The following is a 23,474-nucleotide window of genomic DNA, read 5'->3' on the forward strand; positions in this document are numbered from 1 at the left end:
CAATTAACATTTACATATCAATATATTAACATATGTAGATACAATAAACTATAATCTAAAAGGCCTATTGCCTACTTTGTTTATCAAATCTTAAACGTTTATATGCGCGAGATCCATGGACAATAAATACTCTACGATCACAGCAAAGAGTAAGAATTTAAAAATAGAAAATGGGATTCCCGAACTCAATTTCTAATGCTGTTTCTGTTCCTAAATTAGAAGCAAGTTAACTATAATTTGTCTATATTTAGTTTCCCAGCTTTAATGTTGAAGAATTTTTAAATTTCTTTTGTTTCAGAGCACCTTTAGTTTCTTCTTTATGCCCAGCGCCCCCTTACCGCCCCATTTTGTGCCCAGCGCCCCCCTACCGCCCCTTTGGCTCTCAGCGCCCCCCAAAAATATCACCCCTGTTGAAGACCACTGAAATATAGCTTACAGTACATCAGCATTAATTATGCCATGTCTTGCTTGTGTTCAAAATAGAAGCACTTTTATTTTTCTGTCATCAAAGGTGGAGATGAAGACAATGATGAGGATGAAGAAGCCCCTGAGGATGAAGAAATGGAAGATCAAGACTTGTTTAATGCAGGTTCTGAGAGATCAGGACTGCGTCGCTACAAAGGGCCTGCATCTGATGGAGAAGATAGGGTAACACCTTATATAATTATTTTATTTTGTTAACAAACTGAAAAAACAAAATTCAAATCCTTATTTTTTCTTATATAAATTTTTGTTGTATAGAATATATCTAAAAAAAAATTATCTATTATAACTTTCAGTCTATGGCTGACTGTAAAATTAATAACACCTTATAAATTATTTTATTTTTTAACAAACTGAAAAAAAAAAATCAAAACCTTATTTCCTTTTTTTTTTAATATAATTTTTTTGTTATATAGGATATAGATCTATCTAAAAAAAAAAAATAGGAATTATAACTTCCTGGCTACAGCTGACTGTAAAATAAAAAAAAAATTATTAATGTGATTACATAATATTTGATATTATTTTATGCATTTAAAATTTAACAAAAAATCATTATTTGAACACTGATGCATTGTTTTAGTATACTCATTTTAAGTTTAAAATTTCATAGCAGTTTCATGTCCTTATGAGGATCTTAGCCCTAATCTTAACCAGTTCTCTTATATTATACTTATCTTTCAATAAGAGTGTGATTATTTTTTACATAGCTATTTTATTTGATCCTAGCTGTAACAATGTGCTACTGTATTTCCCAGGAAGTAGAAAAGGACTATGAAGATATCTCCTCTGAGGATGAAATGGCTGCAATTGAAGACCCCACCATGATGCAGGTTAGACAACTTAACACTTTTTGTTTTCTACTTACCAAATTAAATTTGTTGATAACTTTTTCGTTTTCTAGGTAACTGAACAATTTACATCCAACTAACTTTACTATAAACAAATTGTGTTTGTTCAACTCTTTTTATTTGTTGATTAAGGTTTGTTGTATTTGTTAATCTCCCATACCATTTGTTAAGTTCATTCTGTGAGTGTATACATGAGGTTCACATTACCATGTTACATTATCATAATGATTATATACTTGGAAAACATATTAGTTGAAACATTCTCTTATCATTAAAAACTAAAATGATTTTTAAGTTAAATTTTCGTTATGAGAACAATTAATCATTATGCTTTTAAAATCTTATTGACAGTTACATTTGGTTAGGGTATAACACTTCATTTAATTTATGTTTCATATTGAAAAATGGTAAAAATAGTTAAAAATGTTAATATTATTTTTTTTTTTCCAAATGCAATGATAAAGTTCATACAAAAAAAAAAAAAGAAAAGAAAAAAACAACAACTCAGTTGATACTTTGTTCTACTTTTAATTTTATTTGTTGAGAATAGATTCTACCATTGCTTCTCAAATTTCTTATGCTGTTAAACAGTTTAATGTTGAATACCAATACTTTTCATTTAGACTTCTTAAAGTAAAGCTAAGAAAATGTTTTTTTGACAAAAAAACAACTAGTGCCACCAATTTGAGAAGCACTGTTAGGTGTTTGCATGAATTTACTTTTAGAAACAAGTTTTCCTAACATTTTGTTTTAACACTGAACTTTTGACAGGTTTTAGATCTGTATGAGCTAGAGGAAGAACCATGGGGAGGTTTTCACACCTTGAACCCAGTAGAATTTTATGTAACACCTTTAATGGTTAGTTAGTTTCAAAGTTTCTATGTCTTTAAATGAGATTAAATTTTGTATTTCGTTTCATTTTCTGAACTTTAAGCTTACTTATAAGTAATAAGTTAGTATACAAAAATACTGTTTCTTTTCTTTTTAGGCATGCTTTGTTGTTTGATTATCTTCATGTATGCACAGTGTATTTAAAACTATATTGAGATTTAATAATAGCCATTCACACTGAATGATAATTTTAAAAAATCAGTGAAAGCAAATAAATTGGTTGCATCATCATCTTTCTTTTGTGTTCCTCATGGAACTTAGGGCCTCAGTAAAAACACGCCACTCTCCACGATCTCTTGCTAGTTTTTTTTAACAGCTTCCCGGCTCTTTCCTGTCCTTTTGGCTTCATCTGGTACACTGCATCGCCACATTCTTTTTGGTCTTCCTCTGTGTCTTGTGGCCTAGGGGTTCCTCTCTAAGGCCTGTCTAGCTCTGTTGTTGGTATCTTTTCTAAGAGTGTGACCAGTCCATCTCCACTTTCTCTCTAAGATCTGCACTTCTATATTTTTCTGTCCATCTATCTATCTCAGTTTGATGTTTTCTATTTTGTCATACCAGTGTATTTTCAAGATATTTTTCAGTTATCTGTTGATGAAGGTCTGTACTTGTTTTGTTGTTGCTTCAGCTGCTCTCCATGTTTCAGAACCATACAGAACCATATTAGAGTTAAAGATTCTTATTTTAGTCTTGTTAGAGATGTGGGGAGATTTCCAGGTTGATTTAAGGTGTGTAAATATCTGACACACTAGATTAATTCCACCTGATACACTCCCAAGGTATATGAAACTATCTACTTGGTCTATGGTCTGAGAATCCAATTCTATGTTTCCATTTTGTTTGTTGTAAATAAATAGGTTTAGTGACATATAAATTGTCTTCACATTACATACCTCATATTATAGTCAAATGGTAGATTACTCTTAATATACATGAAAGATATTTCATATTTTGATGTATCAAGTAAAATATTTATCTTTGTTTATTCATCATTAAGTTAAATCTCTTGTTTAAAACTGAAACTGTTTTATGTTCTAACTCTGAAAATTGTTTTTATTGAAAATAAATCTTCAAAAGGAGTTAAAGAGCCCGGCACTGTCCAAGTTTGAAATTCAGATGTTGCGCTATGCTAGTCATGATGATGGTGCAATTGAAAGACCACAAGAGGCCATTGAGTTGTTGAACATCATTTATACCTTTACTCAGGAAGAACATACAGACAAGTAAATCTCAAGTTTTGTTATAATTATGTGATTTATTTATATACTAGTCGACCGCCTTAGCATACCCCGCTATTTTGCAGGGCCGGCCTTAGGTGACCGCAGTGGGCTCCGCACTTATGCGACTGCAGTGGGCCCCGCACTTTCATAGGACCCGCGCTAATTCTAAGTGTATAATTATTAAATTAAACCATTGGAAATCTCCTGAAATTGCAAAATATATGAAAAAGTCCTGGAAATATCCGGAAATTATTAAAATCTTTAGAAAACTCATACAAATCTCCTGAAATATATAGACAAAAATTGTCATTTTGGGGTGTCATTCAATATAGAAAATGCCAATCCTACGCACGATAAAAAAAACCCGGCATTATCCCGTAATTTTGGAATCTGGTTAAAGAAGCTTCTTGCACCTCAAACTAATGAAGAATTACTTTAGTTTAACAATTCTCGTAGATAGATTGAAACATTTGGTAATTCTAACTATTGAGCGTGATCTATGTAGGAAACAGAATTATTATGATATACTGTATGACTTTGCTACACGCAAGGCTCGTATAGTAATTCTGTACGTAGTAAAGAATGAATAAAATGCAAAGACGAATTTATTTTCTAATACAAACTCTTAAATTTCACTTATTATCCGTGGCGTAACTCTAGTTCGTCCGACTTGCAGAAATAAGAGAGTGAACTTTCCTTCGCTTCTTCTTGTCCAAACTCTTGAGCGAAGAAGAGAATTATATATATAGAAATTTATTTTTTAATTTTTTTTTTGGTCATCTTAACAGTTGAAACATAAATATGAAAACTTGTTTATTTTTCTTTTGCCTTTTTTTTTCTTTTAAATAATTCAATGTCCACTCTCTTATAAGGGGGGAAGGTTTTTATCCAGACTCTTCCCAAATAGATAAAAATATGAAGTAAAAAATGTAAAGTAGGGAATCTGTAATTACATTTATCCATTATAAACGTATGTATTGCAAAATGTTATTAGTGTTTATTTGTTTGTTTGTTTTCCATGTTTTGGATGTTCCTTCAGAGTTGAAGATAGTTTACCTCCTAGTCCAAACCTCCCGCAGGACGACGGGGGATGGGAGCGGGCAGGGTTTGAACCCGGGACTATTGATAAATCCGAATGAAAGTCCAGCGGGCAAACCGCATGACCAGGCAGTCATAGTCAAAACATGAAGAACTATTGTGTGTTTTTCATTTTGTATTTAATTGTACACGTTTATATTTAGTATCATAAAACTCTTTTTTTCTTTTCCAGATGGGTTGTAGCTATAGAAGAGTTGCCAGATCTTTTAGAGAAGGGCTTGTCTTATTTGATGATACATGAGAATAAGAATGGTGAGTGTCCATACATTTTGTCTCTTATGCAATAATTTTTTGTAGTTCTCTTAAATAGCTAATGTTTTACTTCAACATTTTCTTTGTTTTTCACAAGATTTTCTTGACACACTGGTCAGTTGGGCTATTAAAGGTTGTGATTCAGATATTGCTATGAGCCAGCTTGATGCAGCTTTTAAGGTCAGACATTTGAAGGCTGGCATCAGACTTGCTGGCTGTCTTTCAGTCCTGAATGAGCAAATAGCACTTACGCTATTGGTGAGTACATTATTAAGACATGAATGGTTGTTTCTTAAATTTGCATGGTTAACAAAGAATTTTATCTGCATACATTTTCCTCACTTTGACCTTTCTGACAGATAACAATATTAAAGTTTATTTTCTTGTTAGAGTTAACTGTCCCGAACAAAAATTCTATGTAAAATGTGTAAAACTGTAGGAACCTTTTTTCCAACTAATATTTTTTGCTTGTTAAAAATTGTCTAAAAATATAAAAAATAGATTTAGTTACATTGATAAAAAAAATGGGACCTTTAACAAACTTCATAACTTTTTCCAAATTAATCAATATTTATTAAACTAAAATACCACTGAAATTATTATTATTATTATTTTTTTTTTTTTTACTATTTAACCTTCACTATAATAATGATTTTATCATTTAGTGTGTTTATACTACAATATAAATATAACTTTCAACTTTTCTTATACCTAAATTAAATTCTCCTAGCAAAGGGGCATACAGTTAAAACTTGTGTCTTTGATTGAGAGTGAGTATATTGTCTTCAGTATCAAGCACTTGGCCCTGAGATCTCTTTCCAAAACAACCCACTTTGCTGTTGGAACACAGTGGTTCCTTGGAGTTCATCCTGACTACACCAAGGGAGACAATGAGGAGACAGGATATCAAAGACTTGTCAGAAACTTGCTCTTAGAAAAGGTGTTTGTTTTTTTTTAAACTAGAATTGTGTATTAGCTACATATGATGTTAACCTCTGTGGAAATATACAAGATAGTAGATATAGATCTTATATTAAATGATTAAATTTCTGTAGCCTTGTACAGTCTTGTGACGTAAAACCTTTAGATTCAAGTTTAACTTACACAGAATGTATTTTAGTGCTTACATACTAAACATCAATATATACCAAGCTCACCTACATTCACACTATTAAAACATCAATGTATCAAACCCTTGGTACACACTTTAAAAAATTTCTTTTTTAAATTAGCTCAAAAAAATTTCTGACAAGAAAAAAAAAGAAAACCTTTAGATGAAATGTATGCTATGCTAAGTGTTGCTCTTGATTTATCTGACTGGACAGAAAAACTTTATTGAATGCATTCATTGTAAACTTACAGTAGCAAATATAACTATAAAAAAGCCAAATAAACTGATGGGCTGTATTCATTTAATGTATAAGAACTTATACTTACAGTTAGCATAATTTACATGTCTAGTGTTGAGGATAATTACATTGTTATAGTTTGTCAGAATAATTATAATAATGGTAATGTCTTTGATTACGAATATTAAAAATGAGTGCAGTGTTTCACATGACTATGTAAACCCATTTGTGACCTGCATATTTTTCTGCAGCTCGGGCAGACTAATTTATTGTCCACTGGCAGTCTATTTAAGTTTTCATTTTCTGCACCTGTCTTCAATAAGGGCTTTTCTTTGGGTGTCAAATGTGTGCCCTGCAGCCTTATGGAGAGCTCTCCAACTGTCTCTTTCAGATTGTCAGAATGAGAAGAATATTTAAATCTTAAGCTTATTACACCATGGTCTTTAAAATACAAGACTTTAAGGACTATTCTCATTTCAGGAAAGGCTATTTGAGATATTTTCATTTTCTTAAAGTTAAATAAATGTATACTGTTTTTGCATTTTTAATCAATAATGAATATAGCCTAGATGTAGGTAGAATGAAAGAAAACTTCAATTTTTATTTTTAACTGCTGTTTCAAAATATTTTACAGATTGTAAAACTAACAATGTCAATGACAGCACTTCTCAGAAAAATTCACTTTTATGAAACCCTTACTAATCTCTACAATACTGTCGAAAGGTAAGATGCTTTCTTTTATCCTGCATTTTTGATGAAAGAGATAAAGCTGAGTCCACCTGCTTGTTAAAGTTAATAAATACAAATAATTCAAATTAAGCATTAAAAAAAAAACAACAAAAAAACATCCACTTTATGCACATTCTTTAAAATATTTGTCTGACTAGAATTGTGTCCAGTTGTCCAATTCCTGATGAGTCCAGCAATGAAGAAGATGAACAGCCACAGTTAAAAGATGAAGATACAAACAAGATATTGGCTGACCTCGAGGAGGCCACACAGATTTTTACTGATCCCCATTTTTATATAGTAAGTTAATGAATTAATTTTGTATTTCTTATGTTTGTAATAATATTATTCTACATTTTTCTCACTTTTTATGGAAACACATTTCACTTTTATTTTGAATATTTTTCATTCATATATATGCAGTGCAGGATTACTAAGCAGCTATTTTATCAGCATAGCATTTTTAAGAAAATGCATTTTTTTTCTTTCTACTATGGTCAAAGCATAGTTAAATTTTTGATGTTGGTTAAAAAAATAGTTGGTATGCTTGTTGTCAGAGATTGATATCCATTTATTATCTTTAAAAAAAAAGCAATAATGTCTGAATATCAAACACTAGGATTAAAATTCAGCATTTGAGGTATGTACTGATGCCTTTTTTTTGTTCATGTTTTGTTAGTCTGACAATTGAGTGTTTGTTCCACTTCAGGGCCAACAACATAATGCTGTACCTTACACATTGTTAGTGGACACCAATACCAAGTCATCAGAGTCATTGGAAACTATTTACAATATAGCTGATTCCTGGTGAGTGTTATAGTTGGGCAGATCCTTAGAAGTAAATGTAAATAGGGCATGGTGGCTGAGTGGCAAAGCACTTGGCTTCTGAGCTGAGGGGTCTCTAGATTAAATCCAGGTGAAGACTTCAAGATTTTTGGGATGCCCCTGAGTCCACCCCATTAGTTGGGGAAAGTAAAGTCGGTTGGTCATTGTGCTGGCACTTGAAACCCTAATTAACCATGGATGACCTTTACATCATCTGCCTTATAGAGCGGATCTGAAATATAGAAATAGTCATATAACATTATTATGTTGTTTAATATTGTTTTCTACTCCACCATTTAGCTTATGTTCAATGTTTACTTTCAAGTTGGCTAGACAAGTTTAGTTCTTAAAACAAACATAGCCTGAAACATAGTTCATGTCAAAGATTATCATATTTGAAAACATAGAAGAGGCTAGTCTACATTTTGTTAGTGAATGTCTTTTGGTGTATTGCAGTGGTCTTCTGGAGAGTCTGTTTGCCTTGCTGTCATGTCCAGCCTCCGCTGCTAACCCTAGTGTATACCTCTCTGTCCACACTATCCTGCAGAGGTTCATGTCCACCCAGGATGGCCTTCTCTATCTGTGTTCTCACCCAGATGTCATCAATGGGATCATCAGGTGTCTCTTACAGATGGTGGTAAGTATTCAGTTTTTAGTCTAGTACTATAATCTATCTATATATAAAGAAGACAAAAGAGTTAAATTATTTAAATTTTGTCTACATCCATTTCATCACTGTACACTAGTATACCTATATAATCTTTTAATCTTGTCTTGAAAGTAGCTTATGTAAGGTTTAGCTATGAGAAGATTTAAATTAGCTGTTGCACCTATTTAGTGGATTTTCAAAAGTGTTTTTAGTAGAGATCAAAATGTGATGGCCAGGCAACACAAAAGCAATAGTGACTTTCCCCATTGGGACAGCAAAAAATTTTGTTAATACTTTTTGGCTTTTAAAGTATTCTTTTTACCATTTTTATTAATTCATTTGGAACAATTTAAATAATGTAAATAATTTATATCCAGCAGAAAAAAATTCATATTCATATTATATTTTCATTGATTATTATTAGATTACAGTGATCTAGTATAGTGATCTTCATAAACAAACATTTAGGTGTCTTAAGCATTGCTAATTAAAAGTGTCAAAGCTATTTTACATATGCTATTTCTCACAGTTAATATAGTTTACCATAGTTTTACAATCCTTTTGTAAATAAAATATTTTTAAAAAGTCTCAATCATATTGTATCTACCTCATTACTGTGGGAAAAAAAATGTGAACAAAGGTTTTGACCTTATAAAAACAGTTATTTATATCAAAATGTGAACAAAGGTTTTGACCTTATAAAAACAGTTATTTATATCAAAATGTGAACAAAGGTTTTGACCTTATATTCTTACATGATACCTTCAAAAAAAAAAAAGTCCAGTAGGGAATCCACGCCGAGGGTGCCATTATCCTGTTGATTGTTAGAAAGGCTTTTATCCAACAACCAGGCCTGGACATGTGGCTCTTCACCCCTGTAATGTCTGAGAGTTCCCAGCGGTAAGCGGCCATTGTGACTGACTGGGCCAAGCCAACTGTACCGGGTACACAGTGCACCATCCCCATCCCTGGGCTTCACTCGCTAGAGTGGCAGAGAACAGAGCTGACTGTGGGGAGATTATCTCATATTCCGATACTGTAACCGTCACTGTTCCGTGCAGGGACCCCCACTCCAGCTAACTAGACACTTTGTGAAACGGTGTGGCTGACTTTTTGGACTGTGTCCCGGACGTTTTTTCCATCCCAACCCTGAGTGAGAGAAAAAAACAACAAAAGCTCACCCAGGAGGCGCCACGCTGAGGCGACGGGTATCTGGAAATATCTGCTTCCATGATACCAGATTTTATGCCATCTCTTTGTCACTTCCATGAGTTTCTCAGATTTATGTCACACAGTAAATTTCTTTCATATATTTAGTTGGATAGATTCAATTTTTGTTTAGAAATTAACTAGAGGATTAGGATTCATCTAAATGCAACATTTTTTTGTTGTGGCAGGAAGAACCAGAGGAATCTGGGGATGACATACCATCTCGACAACTTGGCTTGGAGCTTGTTTACCATCTTCAAGTGGTCCAGTATATTGACCAACTCTATCACTGTCAAAATAAAGGTGATACTTTATTTAATCGCTGTCTTTATAAATGGCTAAGTGCATAGCATTCATTTTTTTTTTTTCCTGTTTCATGGGTTTAATATTTAGTAACAAGAATGTGTATGACACAGAATTAAGATAAAGTAATCGATATTGCTTAGGGAGTATAAGATAACTCTTCACCTAGCTCTTACCCAGGATTTTTTGATTTGATAGTCAAACACTTCATGAACTGGGTTAGTGTTTAATAGTGTTTAATATTATTTTTACATGGTAGCTTTACAATATATGCAATATATTCATTTAAACTTCCTTCTAGATTGGATTGATATATTTTGTCATCCTATCAAAATAAATCAAAGCGTTTTTGAAGGCATCTCAACATGTCAGTAGCTTTGAAAGAAGAGAAAAAAATAGCAATGTTAAGCAGACTTCATAAAAAAACATAATATCTAATAAAAGTCCAATAATTTGTTTTGGTATTTGGAAACACTTTAATTTAAAAATCCCATTATTTCACTTTATTTTATTTTTTTTAAGCTATTAATTGTAACATTTGGTAACATGTACTAATTAGTGCTAAACTATATACCCCATAGCCAGCTTTCTTTCACAAAGTTTTAATGTTTTAACATAATTTGTGTTCTTCTTGCATATTGTATCAATGGTGGGAACACATTCTTTTCCAGTTAACAAACTAGTGGATGACCCAGAAGTGATAGTCATTCTACATGGCCTCTACACCATGACATACAGTGCAGCTAATAGAGATCCATTGTTGGGTCGCAACATTTTATCCAAAGTGTTTAGCTTTGATAAGAACATTGAAGTTCTGTTGCCATACTTGGAGAGAACAGGTAATTTGGCATTACTTTTTTTATGAATTTAATAGGTTCTCGATATAAAACCACCATAATTGTTATTAATAATATTACTAAGTCATCATTGCATACATTTCTTTAATCCTTGAAAAAATCTGAATAAAGAAAAAGATGTATGTGGGATATTGCTCCAACAGTGAATAACAGTAATTGATATACTGGTTGCCACAAACCACCTCCTCGTGTGTTACTTTGGTGGTTGTACAGGCATGTTGTGTAAGGGTTGGATCACTTTACTAAGCTCTTAAAAGGAAGATCTGTCTGTGATGAGATAGCTCATTCTCACCACACGCCCACTCTCGTAAATAACAACTCTTATATGTAATAAAGATTTGTATTTCTTCTATAACTCATGTACGATATGTAATTAAGATTTCTATTTCTTCTATAACTCATGTACGAATGTGCAATGTATATCATCAGATGAATCCATCAACAGAAAATAGTCACATACTGCAAAGTACTAAAACCTCTCTCTCTAACCTTCAATCTTAGCATTGACTCATAAGTCCTTTCTAAGCAAAGCAAATCATTTGACCACATGAACCTGTGATCTCACACCCATCGTGTGGCTCCCTTGTGTGGTCAGTCTCCTGGAGTACAGTAAGACTAACAAAATTTTGCCTAATCACAAACATGGTGACCTTATAAGCACATGATTAAATTACAGTTATAAATTAGAACATTTTTCTTCCCTTCAAGGTGATGAAGACTTCGACATGCTTATGAAACGTTCCGTGTGTGCCAATTGTTCAATTCAACTTCTGCTAATTGTCATCAAGACATCAAGTGATGTTAATCTGCTGAGTAATTACGCTCACAGATTACTTGCCCTTTGTGAAAATGGTATTGAACATTTTTATTTATTTTTTTTTATTGTTGTTTTTGGGCAGTAAATGCAGACGAGCCTGTTTAATGTGTTCCATTTCTTTCATTTGTTCATTCCAAGGCGGCAGCACAAAATTGAGTCAACTTCAGGAGTGGCTTGCCCCTGCCAAGAAAGTGACAAGCTTTGATTTGGATGGTCTCCCCTCAATAATCTCTCAGCTGAAGCAGTACACAGATGATGTGAAGAAAGTGCCTCCAGGACTGATCACCATTGTCCGTATGATTTATTTTCTGATATCTTCTGCTGCTGCTGATGCAAGTGTGGATAATCTAGGTTAGTGCCATGGAAGCTCATTGAATACGATGCATCATATTATCTGATTTATCACTTAAGGCACTTATCTTGTCTAATAATTTACGTACATTTCTTTATTTAAAAAAAGAAATAATGGTTTACTGAGCTGCTAGCTGAGTAATGTTATTTGATTACCTTAGGTCTGTTGTTTAAAAAACAATAACTAAATATTGAGTTTGTTGATTTTATAAGAATATTAAATTCTTGTTGGTGTGAAGCTAAAGTAAATATGGCTGACATAATCCAGGGATTAACTTCGGTTGTATACAGACAAAGTTTTTATCTTCATATTGCTTTATTTGATTTGTTGTTTCTTTTTTGGTTTCCTGGGTTGGTTTTGTCAGAAATTGTGTTTTAAAAAGTAGATTATACCATTATCTTTGGAGTTTATATATTGTTCACATTAGTCATTTCTATATCAGAAAATCAGCTGATTAAGATTAAATTCTGACAAATCATCAACATATTAACTAAATATAATTTATTCCAAGCACAATGTTTTGCATTTTGTAAAAATTGATTAAAATGTGTCTCTTTTGATATTTTCCTGAACCCAGACACTTTAAATGAAGCCAAATACAGATACGTTATTGTAGAGTTGTACAGTTCTGAGTGCTTTCCTATTTTTATCAACATTCTTCAAGTAAGTTCATATACTAGTATCTTTTATTCTAACTATTGTTATGTTACATATTACAGAAATAATATTGTTAGATACTATGGAAGTGATATGTTTTATTCTAACCATTGTTATGTTATGTGCTACATGTATATATTTTTGTCTTCAGAAATTGAGTGAATCTCAGCTCAAAGTCTGGCAGCAAGGTATTCCTTACACCACTGACCAATGGCTGACTTACTTCTCTCTAATCAAGCCAACCCTTAGTCTGGTCCATGCCACTCTGTGTCAACTTATTCAGGCGTTTAGAGTAGAGGCTAAGGAAGCACTTAAGATTGATACAGAAATGAATGGTGCAGGGGATAAAGATCCTTTGATCATCAATTCAGTTAGTTTATTTTCATTAACTTCTATTATTTATGTTTAAATTTTTTTTATCACTAAAAAATTATGCTTTAGATATTATTTTGTATATCAAGCTAACATCTGATAACCAATTTTAGACTGATTTCTAGAACCACTAAAGCCATTTTTGTGCTGTGCATTGTAAAATGGAGGTGCGGTGGCTGAGCGGTAAAGCGCATGGCTTCCGAACCGGGGGTCCCTGGTTCAAATCCTGGTGAAAACTGGGATTTTTATTTCGGGATCTTTGGGCACCACTGTGTCCACCCAGCTCTAAAGGGTACCTGACATTAGTTGTGGAAAAGTAAAGGCGGTTGGTCGTTGTGCTGGCCACATGACACCCTCGTTAACCGTACGCCACAGAAACAGATGACCTTTACATCATCTGCCCTATAGACCACAAGGTTTGAAAGGGAAACTTTACTTTACTTTACATTGTAAAATATTACAAATCTGTTTGAATCAGTCCTTGAATATGTCATTTAAAATATAGTAGTATTTGTTCTGCTGTAGTTAACTAGCAGTAATTATTTTTTTGTTTTCAGTTTAAAGATCTGACTTCTATACCCGTGTTGTTGGAGCTTCACACAGTCATGTGCTCTGTTCCTACATCCTCTCTTTACAACAATGATTTGGCCAAGGTAGGCCATCTGCTTTCAGTTTGAAGCAAGAAGAATAAATCCAATTTAAAACTGTTGATAAATTATCCAATTTTTTTCATTCTATAAATGATGTGTGATTTTATTACATGTGCATGATGCATATTTATATCAATATATTATATTGTTTTTATTGCCTCACAACAGATTCAGAAAGATATAGTTGACACCCTTCTTGCCTTTACTCAGGAAGAGCTGCAAGAGACACAGACTGATGATGGTATTTCTTGACATGTTTACATAAAACTATTAGGGCCAATCCATTAAAGGATGCATAGAAAAGAACACATTAACAAAAGCATGAACTAAAAGTGAAAAGGAAGTCAATAATTAAAAAGCTATCAATGAATGTGATCAGTAACATTTATTATCACTGATTAGTTCCATATTTTAAATTTGTCGGGTTAAAATATTTGATACAAATAGTAAAATAGTTTTCAGCCACAACTTTAAAGGATTTATTGTGTGGCTTTGTTCATGCTGTTAATAATTTTTAGAAACCTCCTTTTATTTTTAGAAATTACTCATATTAAATATATGTAAAACTGCATTAAGAATTAAATCACATTATTTGTTCTTATATTTGAGTAAATAAATAAATATATGTATATATATGCATAAACAGTTGAAACACTAAAGACTTGCATCACATTTAGTGTATTGTTGTGTACTTTCTATCCTACTGTATGTTTGTCTCAGCCCTCAGTAAAAGTCTCTGGACTCTAATGCTGAAGGAGCTACTCAAGTACACAATCAAGTCTCCATACACTTACATGAGTGGACTTCTGATTCTGTCTGAGCTACTGCCCCTGCCATTCCCACTTCATACCAAAGATGTACGCAGAAACATTTATTTCTAATTTGTTTAACATAGATTAGGTTTTTATTTCACTTTTTGTTACATAGAATAGATTAAGTCATTATTTTGAGGCACTTTAACAAAAATTCAGTTCGGTGAAGCATTGAAATAATTTTGTGTATGTTTCAGACATTTTTTTTTTCCGGATATGCTTATATAATGTCATTTTTAATTATTATAATGTCTATTAAATTAGAAATGTTTGTCATATTTCAAATATTTTAAATGATCTTTTGTGGATAATGAACTATTAAAAAAAAATTTCTATTAAATATAAAAAAAATAATGTATCATTTAATTAAATACTTCTTTGTTTCAATGTATTCTTAAAACAATTTTTTCAGCCTTTGACAGATGGGGAAATGGATGCTGCTGTGATGTCTAGGAAGTTATGGAGTGTCCATTTGCAGTCTGCAACGCCTGAACTATTTGCAGTACTAGACACCTTGTCTGGCACTGGTTGTCAGCCCTTGCAGCATCTGATGAGACGTGTCTGTTGGCAGATTGCTGATCTAGCTGCTCCCTCTTCTTTAAGAATTACTAAGTGAGACGAATTTATGAACAATGCCACTTTGTGGATTTAAGATGTAGCATTTCAGAACTTATATAAATATGGAATGACTGCTTTATTATAATAAACTATGACTTAACACTCAAGCTTGTAACTAATTAATACTCATTATTTTTTATTGTGTCACAACCCTCTTAATGAATTTAAAGTTCATATAGTTCCATGTTATTCCACTACTTTGGAGCCATTGGGCATTAAGATACTAAATAGAATTGGAGGCTCTAAAGTATTACATTAACATTCTTGAGGATTGGGGGCATGATGGCTGGGAGGTAAAGCACTTGGCTTCCAAACGGAGATGTCTTGTATTTCTGATTTTTTAGGATGGCCCTGAGTCCTCCTAACTCTTATTGGTACCTGACATCAGTTAGGGAAAAGTAAAATTGGTTGGTCATTGTGCAGGCCACTTGACACTCTTGTTAACCATAGGTCACAGTAATATAAGAGCGTTACATCACCTGCCTAATTGGACCATTATTTATAATTTTAATTAATTTCGAATCTATTTTTTATTGTTTGAGTTAGGAATATTAAGGATTGTAGAGGGAATAGTCAAAAGTATTAGTTCCATATTTGTGCCATCAAATTGGAAAGATTTAATGGCCATAGGAAGTGTATAACTTTCCTATCAAATAATATTGAAACCCTTTTTTTGTTTTAATTTGTACACATACGTTTGGGGTTATTCAGTTAACATCTTTGTTTCTAATATATAGTGTAAAGAAAGGGAGGTGATCTACAATGTTTATTGTAGTCTAAGCCTTTAGCAACATATTTTGTTTGATAATTTTTGTAGTAAGAAATAGATTAAATACTTTTCCTAACTATTACTAATAAATAAAGTTAAAACATAAATATGTTTACACATTTTAAATGTTTTTGAAAATCTGCTTTTAATCTACAAGAGTAGATCCACAAATATAAATGTCGTCAATGCATTGGACTATAAAGTCTCTCTACTTTCAGAACTAACTTTTTTATTCAATTTTTAAAAAACAATTAATCTTGACGTAGATGCTATATAGTATTTTCTATTTATATTAAGTTTTTGAAAGTATTTGATCTTAGCATGTGACTTTGTTGTTGTGGTCATTTCACTAATAGGACAACTTAATTTTTATTGGTAGAATTTTGTTGGACATCCTTATGGTCAGTCTGAAGCCCAAGAAACCAACTCAACCCACCGAGGGAGAGGAGGAGCCAACAGCTGTCAGATCTGTTTCTATTCACACTGCTAAAACCTTGAACCTTTTGGCCTACTTACTGTCACACCCAGGCATCAAAGCAGCACTTCTTCAACTCATTGGTACTAGGTCAGTACTGGATTAGCTTACACAGACTTACTTTAATACAAAACAGAATTCATGCTCTATAACATTAGAAGATAACATTAAAAGTCAAGTCTAATTTTGAATTATACAAATCTATTTAAATATGTTTTTCTGTTAAACCATAAATAAAAAAAAAAGAATTCTCTTTGCAATCTATAATTCTATGAACCAAACTATGTAGTTTCCATGTTTCTGTAAACAAAAAATAAATGACTGACAATCTTTGATTTTCCCAAGAAAAGACAAATATCTATGTGAGTTTTGTACATGATGGACTTTGTAAAATCCTGAATTAAAAATCCTATTTTCCACTTATCTGACCACAAGTCCTTTATCATCATTAATAACAAACAAAATCTGGGTATTTTCCTTTCCAATCTAAATACAATATTTCAGTAAGATATTTATCAGTTCAAATTATACATTCCATATTGTTAAGTATAATGACTTGTAGCTTATAACTTACAAAAAATAGCACGAAATGTCTTGAAATGAATGAATGGCTATAAGAAATTGTAAATTTATCATTTTCAATGTCATTGTATTTTCTATTAAACTTGGTTGTTTATTTTTTTTAATTTTCTTTTTAAACTCATAAATGTTCTGTTGTCGCTGTAATGCTACTGTTTGCTGACTGGATGAAGCATCAACAATGATACCAAGTACAGTGAGTTTCTGGCCATCATGTTACAACTGCTGAACCAAACAGCTGAGACTGCTGCTGAAATCCAAACCCAAGAAGGCATTGTGGTATGTAACATTTTTACCCTACCATACAACTCAAAATAAACTGTTTATAGCTGTACATAACATTCATTCTCTGAAGATCCTTAGTTATTAGGGAGATACGAAGTAGCTGCTACTACTGGCAGTAATATACAAACATGTTTGGAAGAACATTAATTTATTCTCTTCTACAAAAGAATAAACTTTTTTTGTGTGTGATTTGAAAACAAAAAAATGTTTTTGAAAATCAGAATCTGTAATACTGAAGGAAATATTTTGCTTGTTTGATGATTTTATCAGCACTGTCAGTGTTAAATAGATACATAGTTATAGACATCTGACAGTTTCCTTTAGGCATAGCACAACTAAAAGAATATCCCATATCTTGTATGAAGAAAACTTCACAAAAATTTCTGTTTTCCTTTTTGTTAATGTCTTTTACATGGGCTTTTTTTTTTGCTAAACTTTCATTTCAGTCTATGATACAAAATTTGTGTGACTTAGAAGTATCCATGGTAAACACAGACCTACCAGTAACTCTTGCAGAACATGTGAGTTGCTTCAGTTTAACTGTATAGTTACATTAACAGGGATATGCTTATGTTTGGAAACAATAGTTTTAACCTTAAGAGTGAATGAAAGAAACATTTGTTTCAGCTGGCTAATTCCCTCCCAGAGAACATACTTATGGCAGAAATCATGGCTGCCTTGTTGGAGCACATTGGCAACCCATCTCAGTCGTATGCTTCTATACTTCCTTGTCTGCGGACACTCACTATGCTCACCGACCACGACTATGGCTTTTATCACCTGAAAATGTAAGTAAAAAATATTGTCTGATGGGCTGATTATTGACACTGAAATCTTACACAATGTGTTTCATCATGCTCCTCAATGATCCATTATTACATCAAACAAAAACTTTTATAGAAAATGGTTTCTCATTCATGTAGATGTTGTAAAGATAAAAAATAAAGTACAACTTTAATAGGAACTATTAGGAACTATGACATTAGAGACAAACTTGAATGTATTAAGTCCTATCACAGTCTTTACTTGAAGATACAGTTTATCCATGCTTGATGTTAAATTTAAACATTATGTTAAAACTGACTTTTCATCAGAAAGAAAAAGATGAATATGTCCTACACTTATTCATGTTGTACTATTTTATGCACTCATTTTAGTCAGCAGTGGATGTAGTACATATTCATATACTTTACGCTTCATCAAAAGCCTAACATATTTTATCTTTCTAAAACATATTTCATAAGTAGTAATAAAAGTTAAATATGGAATTAGAATTATTAATTAATATCAATTTAAATTTTGGTGTTATTATTTCCAGGAATTTGGAACGCAACATAACAGTCCTTCATACTCTGTTAAATCGCATTAACAACACGTTCAGTAAGGACAGCTCTGATTGCCTATCCACGCTGTCTTCCACCCTCGAACTTTTGAGGGTCATGACCACCATTGACCAGGCAGAAGACATGGCTGTCACCAGGACCAAAGTCATCAGCAGAGAAGAGCTGAGGCAGTTCCTGTTGTGGAATCCTTCCGTCAGACATCCACTTGAAGAGCTAGAGGTCAGTTCAGGTCTTCTTCGTCTGAGAATGTAGATTTAGTCACAATGTAAAGTATCTTGTAGTTATCAGGGCTTTGTAGTATCCTGTAAATAATACATTTGGAAATATTCTGTACGTGATGTAGGAACTTTCTAGAGAGGAGGAAACCTTAGAGTCTATATTAGAAAGCATCACAGCACTGACCAGCATATTGAGATGTCCACCAGAGGTACCTCAGGAAGGGGACACTAGTAAGTTTTGAATTATGATAAAAATAATTTTACTGAAATGATTAAATCTAAATGTTTAAAATAAATTTGATAAATTAATGACCTTGACTTTCAAGTAAGGTTTCATATAAATCTCTACTCATAGCTTGACCTATGAACTATATTTACCCTTTTTGTGCTTTGTTATTTAAAAAAAAATCTATAAGAAATTACTGACAGCTTCTGAAATTATTGTGCATTCAGAAAATAAAAAACATTTATGTAAAAGTCTATTTTTTAAATCATAACTAACTCTTTGTCTCTGTTTGTCCCTTCTTCTATGGAAATATTCACTTTGCCAATTTGTATTGCATTACCATGTTATGATTAAAGTTAGTTTGGTATAGACATAAAGACATATGCATGCCCTTTTATATAGTATAATGAATGAAAAAAAAAATTTAAAAGTTATTCATTTTGCATTAAGAAAATTTTATATAGCATATTAAAAATTAATTGTTTATTTTAAGTCACTTAGATCTACATCTAGTATTTTAATATCTAAATTGAATAGAAAATAAATTTTAATATAAATATCCTTATGTTAATAAAACAAAATAAAGAAAACATTCAAAAACATAAAACATCAATGTGTCATTGTGCTCCACAACTGAACATTGCTGTTGCAAGCTGTACCTATGTTATAGGAGGTTGAGGTACTATAAATCATTTATAAAAATTTTCTACAAATAATGTATTTTCTGTTGTTCGTAGATGTGGAGCCGTTTCAACTCCCCACGCCTGCATCCCTAACAGACCTGTTCAATCAAAGAGCAGTCTACACTATACTTGATTCAGAGGATGAGCGACTCAGTCCAAGCTACTGGTTAGCAAACCCTGCCTCTGATGAGCCTGATGCTGAACCCGAAGTCTTACGTTGTGATCTGCAAGCTATCTGCGAACACCATCTGCCAGATTTCAATCTAGAGGAAGAGCTTAAAAAGGAAGCTTCAACGGCTGAAGAGGACATGGTGCGACCTAAAAGACCAAAGTAAGTTATATTATGATTGAAACGTTCAACAATTTCAATGTCCTGTTGTTTTTTTACCTTAAGTTGTTTTTTTTTTCAAAGCAACATTTTCATGTTCTAGATTTTTAGCAAGAAAGTGAGGGATTTAAAAAATTTAATTTGAATGACAGTTTTTGGATATAAAAGCAAGTTCTTGAAGCTCATTTTGTTTTGAGAAAATAAAATACTAAACAAAAAAAAAAGTAAAATTTTGCCAAAGCTCTAGATTTTATTAAGAAAGAATTAAATGTTTAGTATGAAATTGACCTAATGTTGACATTTTTGCTTCTCAGAGACAGAAGAAAATCACATGAAATTATTAGTATCAACAGAGGGGGCAAAACAGGCAAAAAACCTTTTGGTAAATATTTTTTTTTTATCTAAGATGTTTTAATATAGTTGACTGACTGAATTCATTTTTTTTTGTTTCGACAGAATGATACATTCATATAAATGTGTGCTTTATAATTGGTCTCAGATGAAACCTTTTATTTCTGTTGCATGTTTTACAATCTATTTAATACACTTTACATATAAATAAAATATCAACTAAATAATGAGCTTGAGATTAATAATAATAAGGCTTGTCTTCGTTATCAACTAAATTATGAGTTAGAGATTAAAGATTAAAAAAATACATCATGAAACTAGGTTTGCTAACATAAGATTTTCTGGTTTATTTCAGTGGCACCTATGAGAGGCAGAGGTATCATGAACCATAGTTTGATGCTGGGCAGTAGGAGCAATGATCTCTTTAGGACCAGGGCTCCAAACACCTCCAGGCCTCCCTCTATGCATGTGGATGATTTTGTAAAGATGGAGAACAGCCAACAGCAGCAGGAACAACAGCAGCAGCATCAACAACCACCACTCCGCCCTCCAATGACACCCCCATTGCTTCCAGGAAACAGAGACAATCGAGAAAAAGTGGATGTAAGTTGTACAGGGCTCAGTCAATCACATTTCAAGTAGTCAAATGATAAGACTCATAAATGGATGGTAATATTCTGACTAGTTATGGTGCCTTCTGTATTGAAAGACAATGGTTGCATTCCTGGTTATTTTTTTTTATTAGAACCTAACACCTAGTGATTTCTGGAAGACTCTCAATGACTTTAATTGGCTAAGGAATTAAAACTATCAGAAAGATGCTTAGTCCTAACATGTGTTAAATGTGAACTTGTATTACATTAGTGTTATTCTCATGGTCACTTATGTGTTTTTCTTTTTCAACAGGAGCTACCTAGAGGTAGAGGATTTGAGAGGGGCAGAGGTTTTGGCCTCCCACCAAGAGGTCGCTTCTATACACCCCCAGCCCCCTACAGCAGGAGGGAGGCGATGCTCCATGAAGCACACCCACCCCCCCCTCCTCCACAACATCCATCCCCACACAGAGGAAATATGAACTCAGGTAACTCTGCAGCTTTCAGTTTCAAATATGAACTCAGGTAACTCTGCAGCTTTCAGTTTCAAATATGAACTCAGGTAACTCTGCAGCTTTCAGTTTCAAATATGAACTCAGGTAACTCTGCAGCTTTCAGTTTCAAATATGAACTCAGGTAACTCTGCAGCTTTCAGTTCTAACATTTTCTGATTTTCTTTTTAGCTTAACTCATTCTATGGAGGCACAGTGGCTGAGCGGTAAAGTGCTTGGCTACTGAATTGGGGTCCAGGGTTCGAATCCTGGTGAAGACTGGGGGTTTTAATTTCAGAATCTTTGGGCGCCTCTGAGTCCACCCATCTCTAATGGGTACCTGACATTAGTTGGGGAAAAGTAAAGGCGGTTGGTCATTGTTCTGGCCACATAACACCCTCGTTAACCGTAGGCCACAGAATCAGATGAAGACCACAAGGTCTGAAAGAGGAACTTTTACTTTTAACCAATTCATTCTATAAGTTTTTGAATTAACTAACTTGTAGTAAAAATCTGTACACATCTCTGTTCTTATCATTAATCATTTTGTTTCTTCTCCTGCAGGTAGAGGAGGAGGTATTTTACCACTTGAACGACCAAGAACTAATTTCATGGCACCTAGGCAATTTCCTAGAGGGTAATTTTTTAAGAAGTAATGTTTTTCAAAATTGGATATGGACAAATACTTTGCTGAATAAAGAGTCAATAACTTTATACACAGTTTAGATTTTAATAGCAATAATTATTTTTCATTCTAAATATTCTAATTATTCTTTGAAGGTCTGAGCGTCAAGGACCACCTCCAGATAGACACGGAAACAGGAATGGAAGGTTTTCTCCTGGCAGAGGTGGTCGAGGCAATCAGTGGGGCAGAGGCAGAGATGTCGGGGAGACTGGGTAAGTCAGCTGTCAAACAAGCACATTAGTGATCACGACATACACACTGGTGATCATGACAATCAGGATGGTGATTATGACAATCATGATGGTGATTGCAAAGCAATAGTTGTCAATGGTCATTTTTTCATATATATGACAGTGATAGGTTGTGTGTATTTTATCTTATAAAATGCAGACATTACTTCAAAAAAGAAGATGATTATGTCCCTAAGTCAATGTAGTCATGCATGTTAATCAATGACTTAAAATCTGCCAAGTCATTTTGCTTTTCTGGCTGACTCAGGCAACCCATTCCATGCTCTAATAGCACTAGGGAAGACATTAAACCAGCCAACTTATTGATTTAAATATAATGAACCTTTCATTACTAGACATCGATGACTAAAGAATTTAAAAATTTATCTTCTAATTATGATTTTATTTCAGACGGTTTGCAGGGGGAGGTTTTCGTGGCAGACGTGATGGTGGTAGACATGTGCGTTCATTCACCAAATAAAGACAGAGTTCTATCATTGTGTTTGTGTGTGTACATAGTATGTGTAATTAGGTGAATAAGTGCAAGTTGATCTGGTTTTGTTGAGAGACTTCTAGCTGTTACATTGTTTACTGAATTTACATGCATTAAATATATTGCCAACATAAAGGAAGCTAAATTTGTAAATAAAAAACTTTTGGTATAGTTGAAAATTGAGATTTTCTTGAAGTATGCTCAGCTTTGTATGAAATAATATTGAAGACTGGGAGTCCGTGATTAAACTGATGTTACTAAGATTTTTTTTTCTGGGATCAAGAATCTTCAGAAGCTGGAGTCTCAGATTGTGTCACAATATGTGAGCATCTTTTCTTATAATTTATAAAACTATTTGAAGTTTGTGTAATTAAGTAGACATATGTCACAGTCAAGTTTTTTTTATTCTGAATGCTCTAAATGCTATTGTTGAACTGTAAGATTTATAGTGTAGATGATATGGTGTGTTAAACATATTACATGTTGTTTTTTTTTATAACAAATAAATATTTTACAAAATAATTGAAGCCTTTTGATTTATTTCTTTTCAGCTTGCATTTATTATTAACTGTATTTTTTTTATTTTGAGAAACTTTTGAGATTTAAATGAAATATGTTTTTGTTAGAAAGTTGAAACAGCTTTTAAAAAAAAAAGATTGTTTAAAATTTGGTAGTATAGCTAATGTAGCGTCTTCTTAGAAGACAATGGTCACCGCTCCATTATAACTACCTTA

At 32.8% G+C, this 23,474-nt stretch overlaps 1 protein-coding gene across 1 annotated transcript in view; it reads left to right on the forward strand.

Annotated features, from left to right (window-relative positions):
* The window catches only part of LOC106077917 (protein virilizer homolog), a 35,003-nt gene extending 11,741 nt beyond the window's left edge, over positions 1 to 23,262 (forward strand). Inside the window, exons 7-40 of the mRNA XM_056036573.1 lie at positions 512 to 648; positions 1,242 to 1,316; positions 2,106 to 2,192; positions 3,300 to 3,445; positions 4,713 to 4,792; positions 4,890 to 5,050; positions 5,523 to 5,732; positions 6,776 to 6,864; positions 7,029 to 7,170; positions 7,580 to 7,677; positions 8,152 to 8,332; positions 9,742 to 9,856; positions 10,528 to 10,695; positions 11,422 to 11,565; positions 11,669 to 11,881; positions 12,460 to 12,545; positions 12,691 to 12,909; positions 13,469 to 13,564; positions 13,730 to 13,802; positions 14,282 to 14,418; positions 14,786 to 14,985; positions 16,140 to 16,325; positions 16,988 to 17,093; positions 17,546 to 17,620; positions 17,727 to 17,887; positions 18,418 to 18,661; positions 18,786 to 18,891; positions 19,624 to 19,900; positions 20,212 to 20,279; positions 20,604 to 20,851; positions 21,155 to 21,329; positions 21,897 to 21,969; positions 22,113 to 22,229; positions 22,659 to 23,262. Coding sequence (XP_055892548.1) covers positions 512 to 648; positions 1,242 to 1,316; positions 2,106 to 2,192; positions 3,300 to 3,445; positions 4,713 to 4,792; positions 4,890 to 5,050; positions 5,523 to 5,732; positions 6,776 to 6,864; positions 7,029 to 7,170; positions 7,580 to 7,677; positions 8,152 to 8,332; positions 9,742 to 9,856; positions 10,528 to 10,695; positions 11,422 to 11,565; positions 11,669 to 11,881; positions 12,460 to 12,545; positions 12,691 to 12,909; positions 13,469 to 13,564; positions 13,730 to 13,802; positions 14,282 to 14,418; positions 14,786 to 14,985; positions 16,140 to 16,325; positions 16,988 to 17,093; positions 17,546 to 17,620; positions 17,727 to 17,887; positions 18,418 to 18,661; positions 18,786 to 18,891; positions 19,624 to 19,900; positions 20,212 to 20,279; positions 20,604 to 20,851; positions 21,155 to 21,329; positions 21,897 to 21,969; positions 22,113 to 22,229; positions 22,659 to 22,728 — 4,763 coding nt within the window. The 3' untranslated portion in view covers positions 22,729 to 23,262. The remainder of the gene's footprint in view (positions 1 to 511; positions 649 to 1,241; positions 1,317 to 2,105; positions 2,193 to 3,299; positions 3,446 to 4,712; positions 4,793 to 4,889; positions 5,051 to 5,522; positions 5,733 to 6,775; positions 6,865 to 7,028; positions 7,171 to 7,579; positions 7,678 to 8,151; positions 8,333 to 9,741; positions 9,857 to 10,527; positions 10,696 to 11,421; positions 11,566 to 11,668; positions 11,882 to 12,459; positions 12,546 to 12,690; positions 12,910 to 13,468; positions 13,565 to 13,729; positions 13,803 to 14,281; positions 14,419 to 14,785; positions 14,986 to 16,139; positions 16,326 to 16,987; positions 17,094 to 17,545; positions 17,621 to 17,726; positions 17,888 to 18,417; positions 18,662 to 18,785; positions 18,892 to 19,623; positions 19,901 to 20,211; positions 20,280 to 20,603; positions 20,852 to 21,154; positions 21,330 to 21,896; positions 21,970 to 22,112; positions 22,230 to 22,658) is intronic.
* Positions 23,263 to 23,474: the final 212 nt, after the last annotated feature.

This window comes from Biomphalaria glabrata, chromosome 7 (genome assembly GCF_947242115.1).
Source record: "Biomphalaria glabrata chromosome 7, xgBioGlab47.1, whole genome shotgun sequence".
In the NCBI taxonomy this organism is placed as follows: Eukaryota; Metazoa; Mollusca; class Gastropoda; family Planorbidae; genus Biomphalaria; species Biomphalaria glabrata.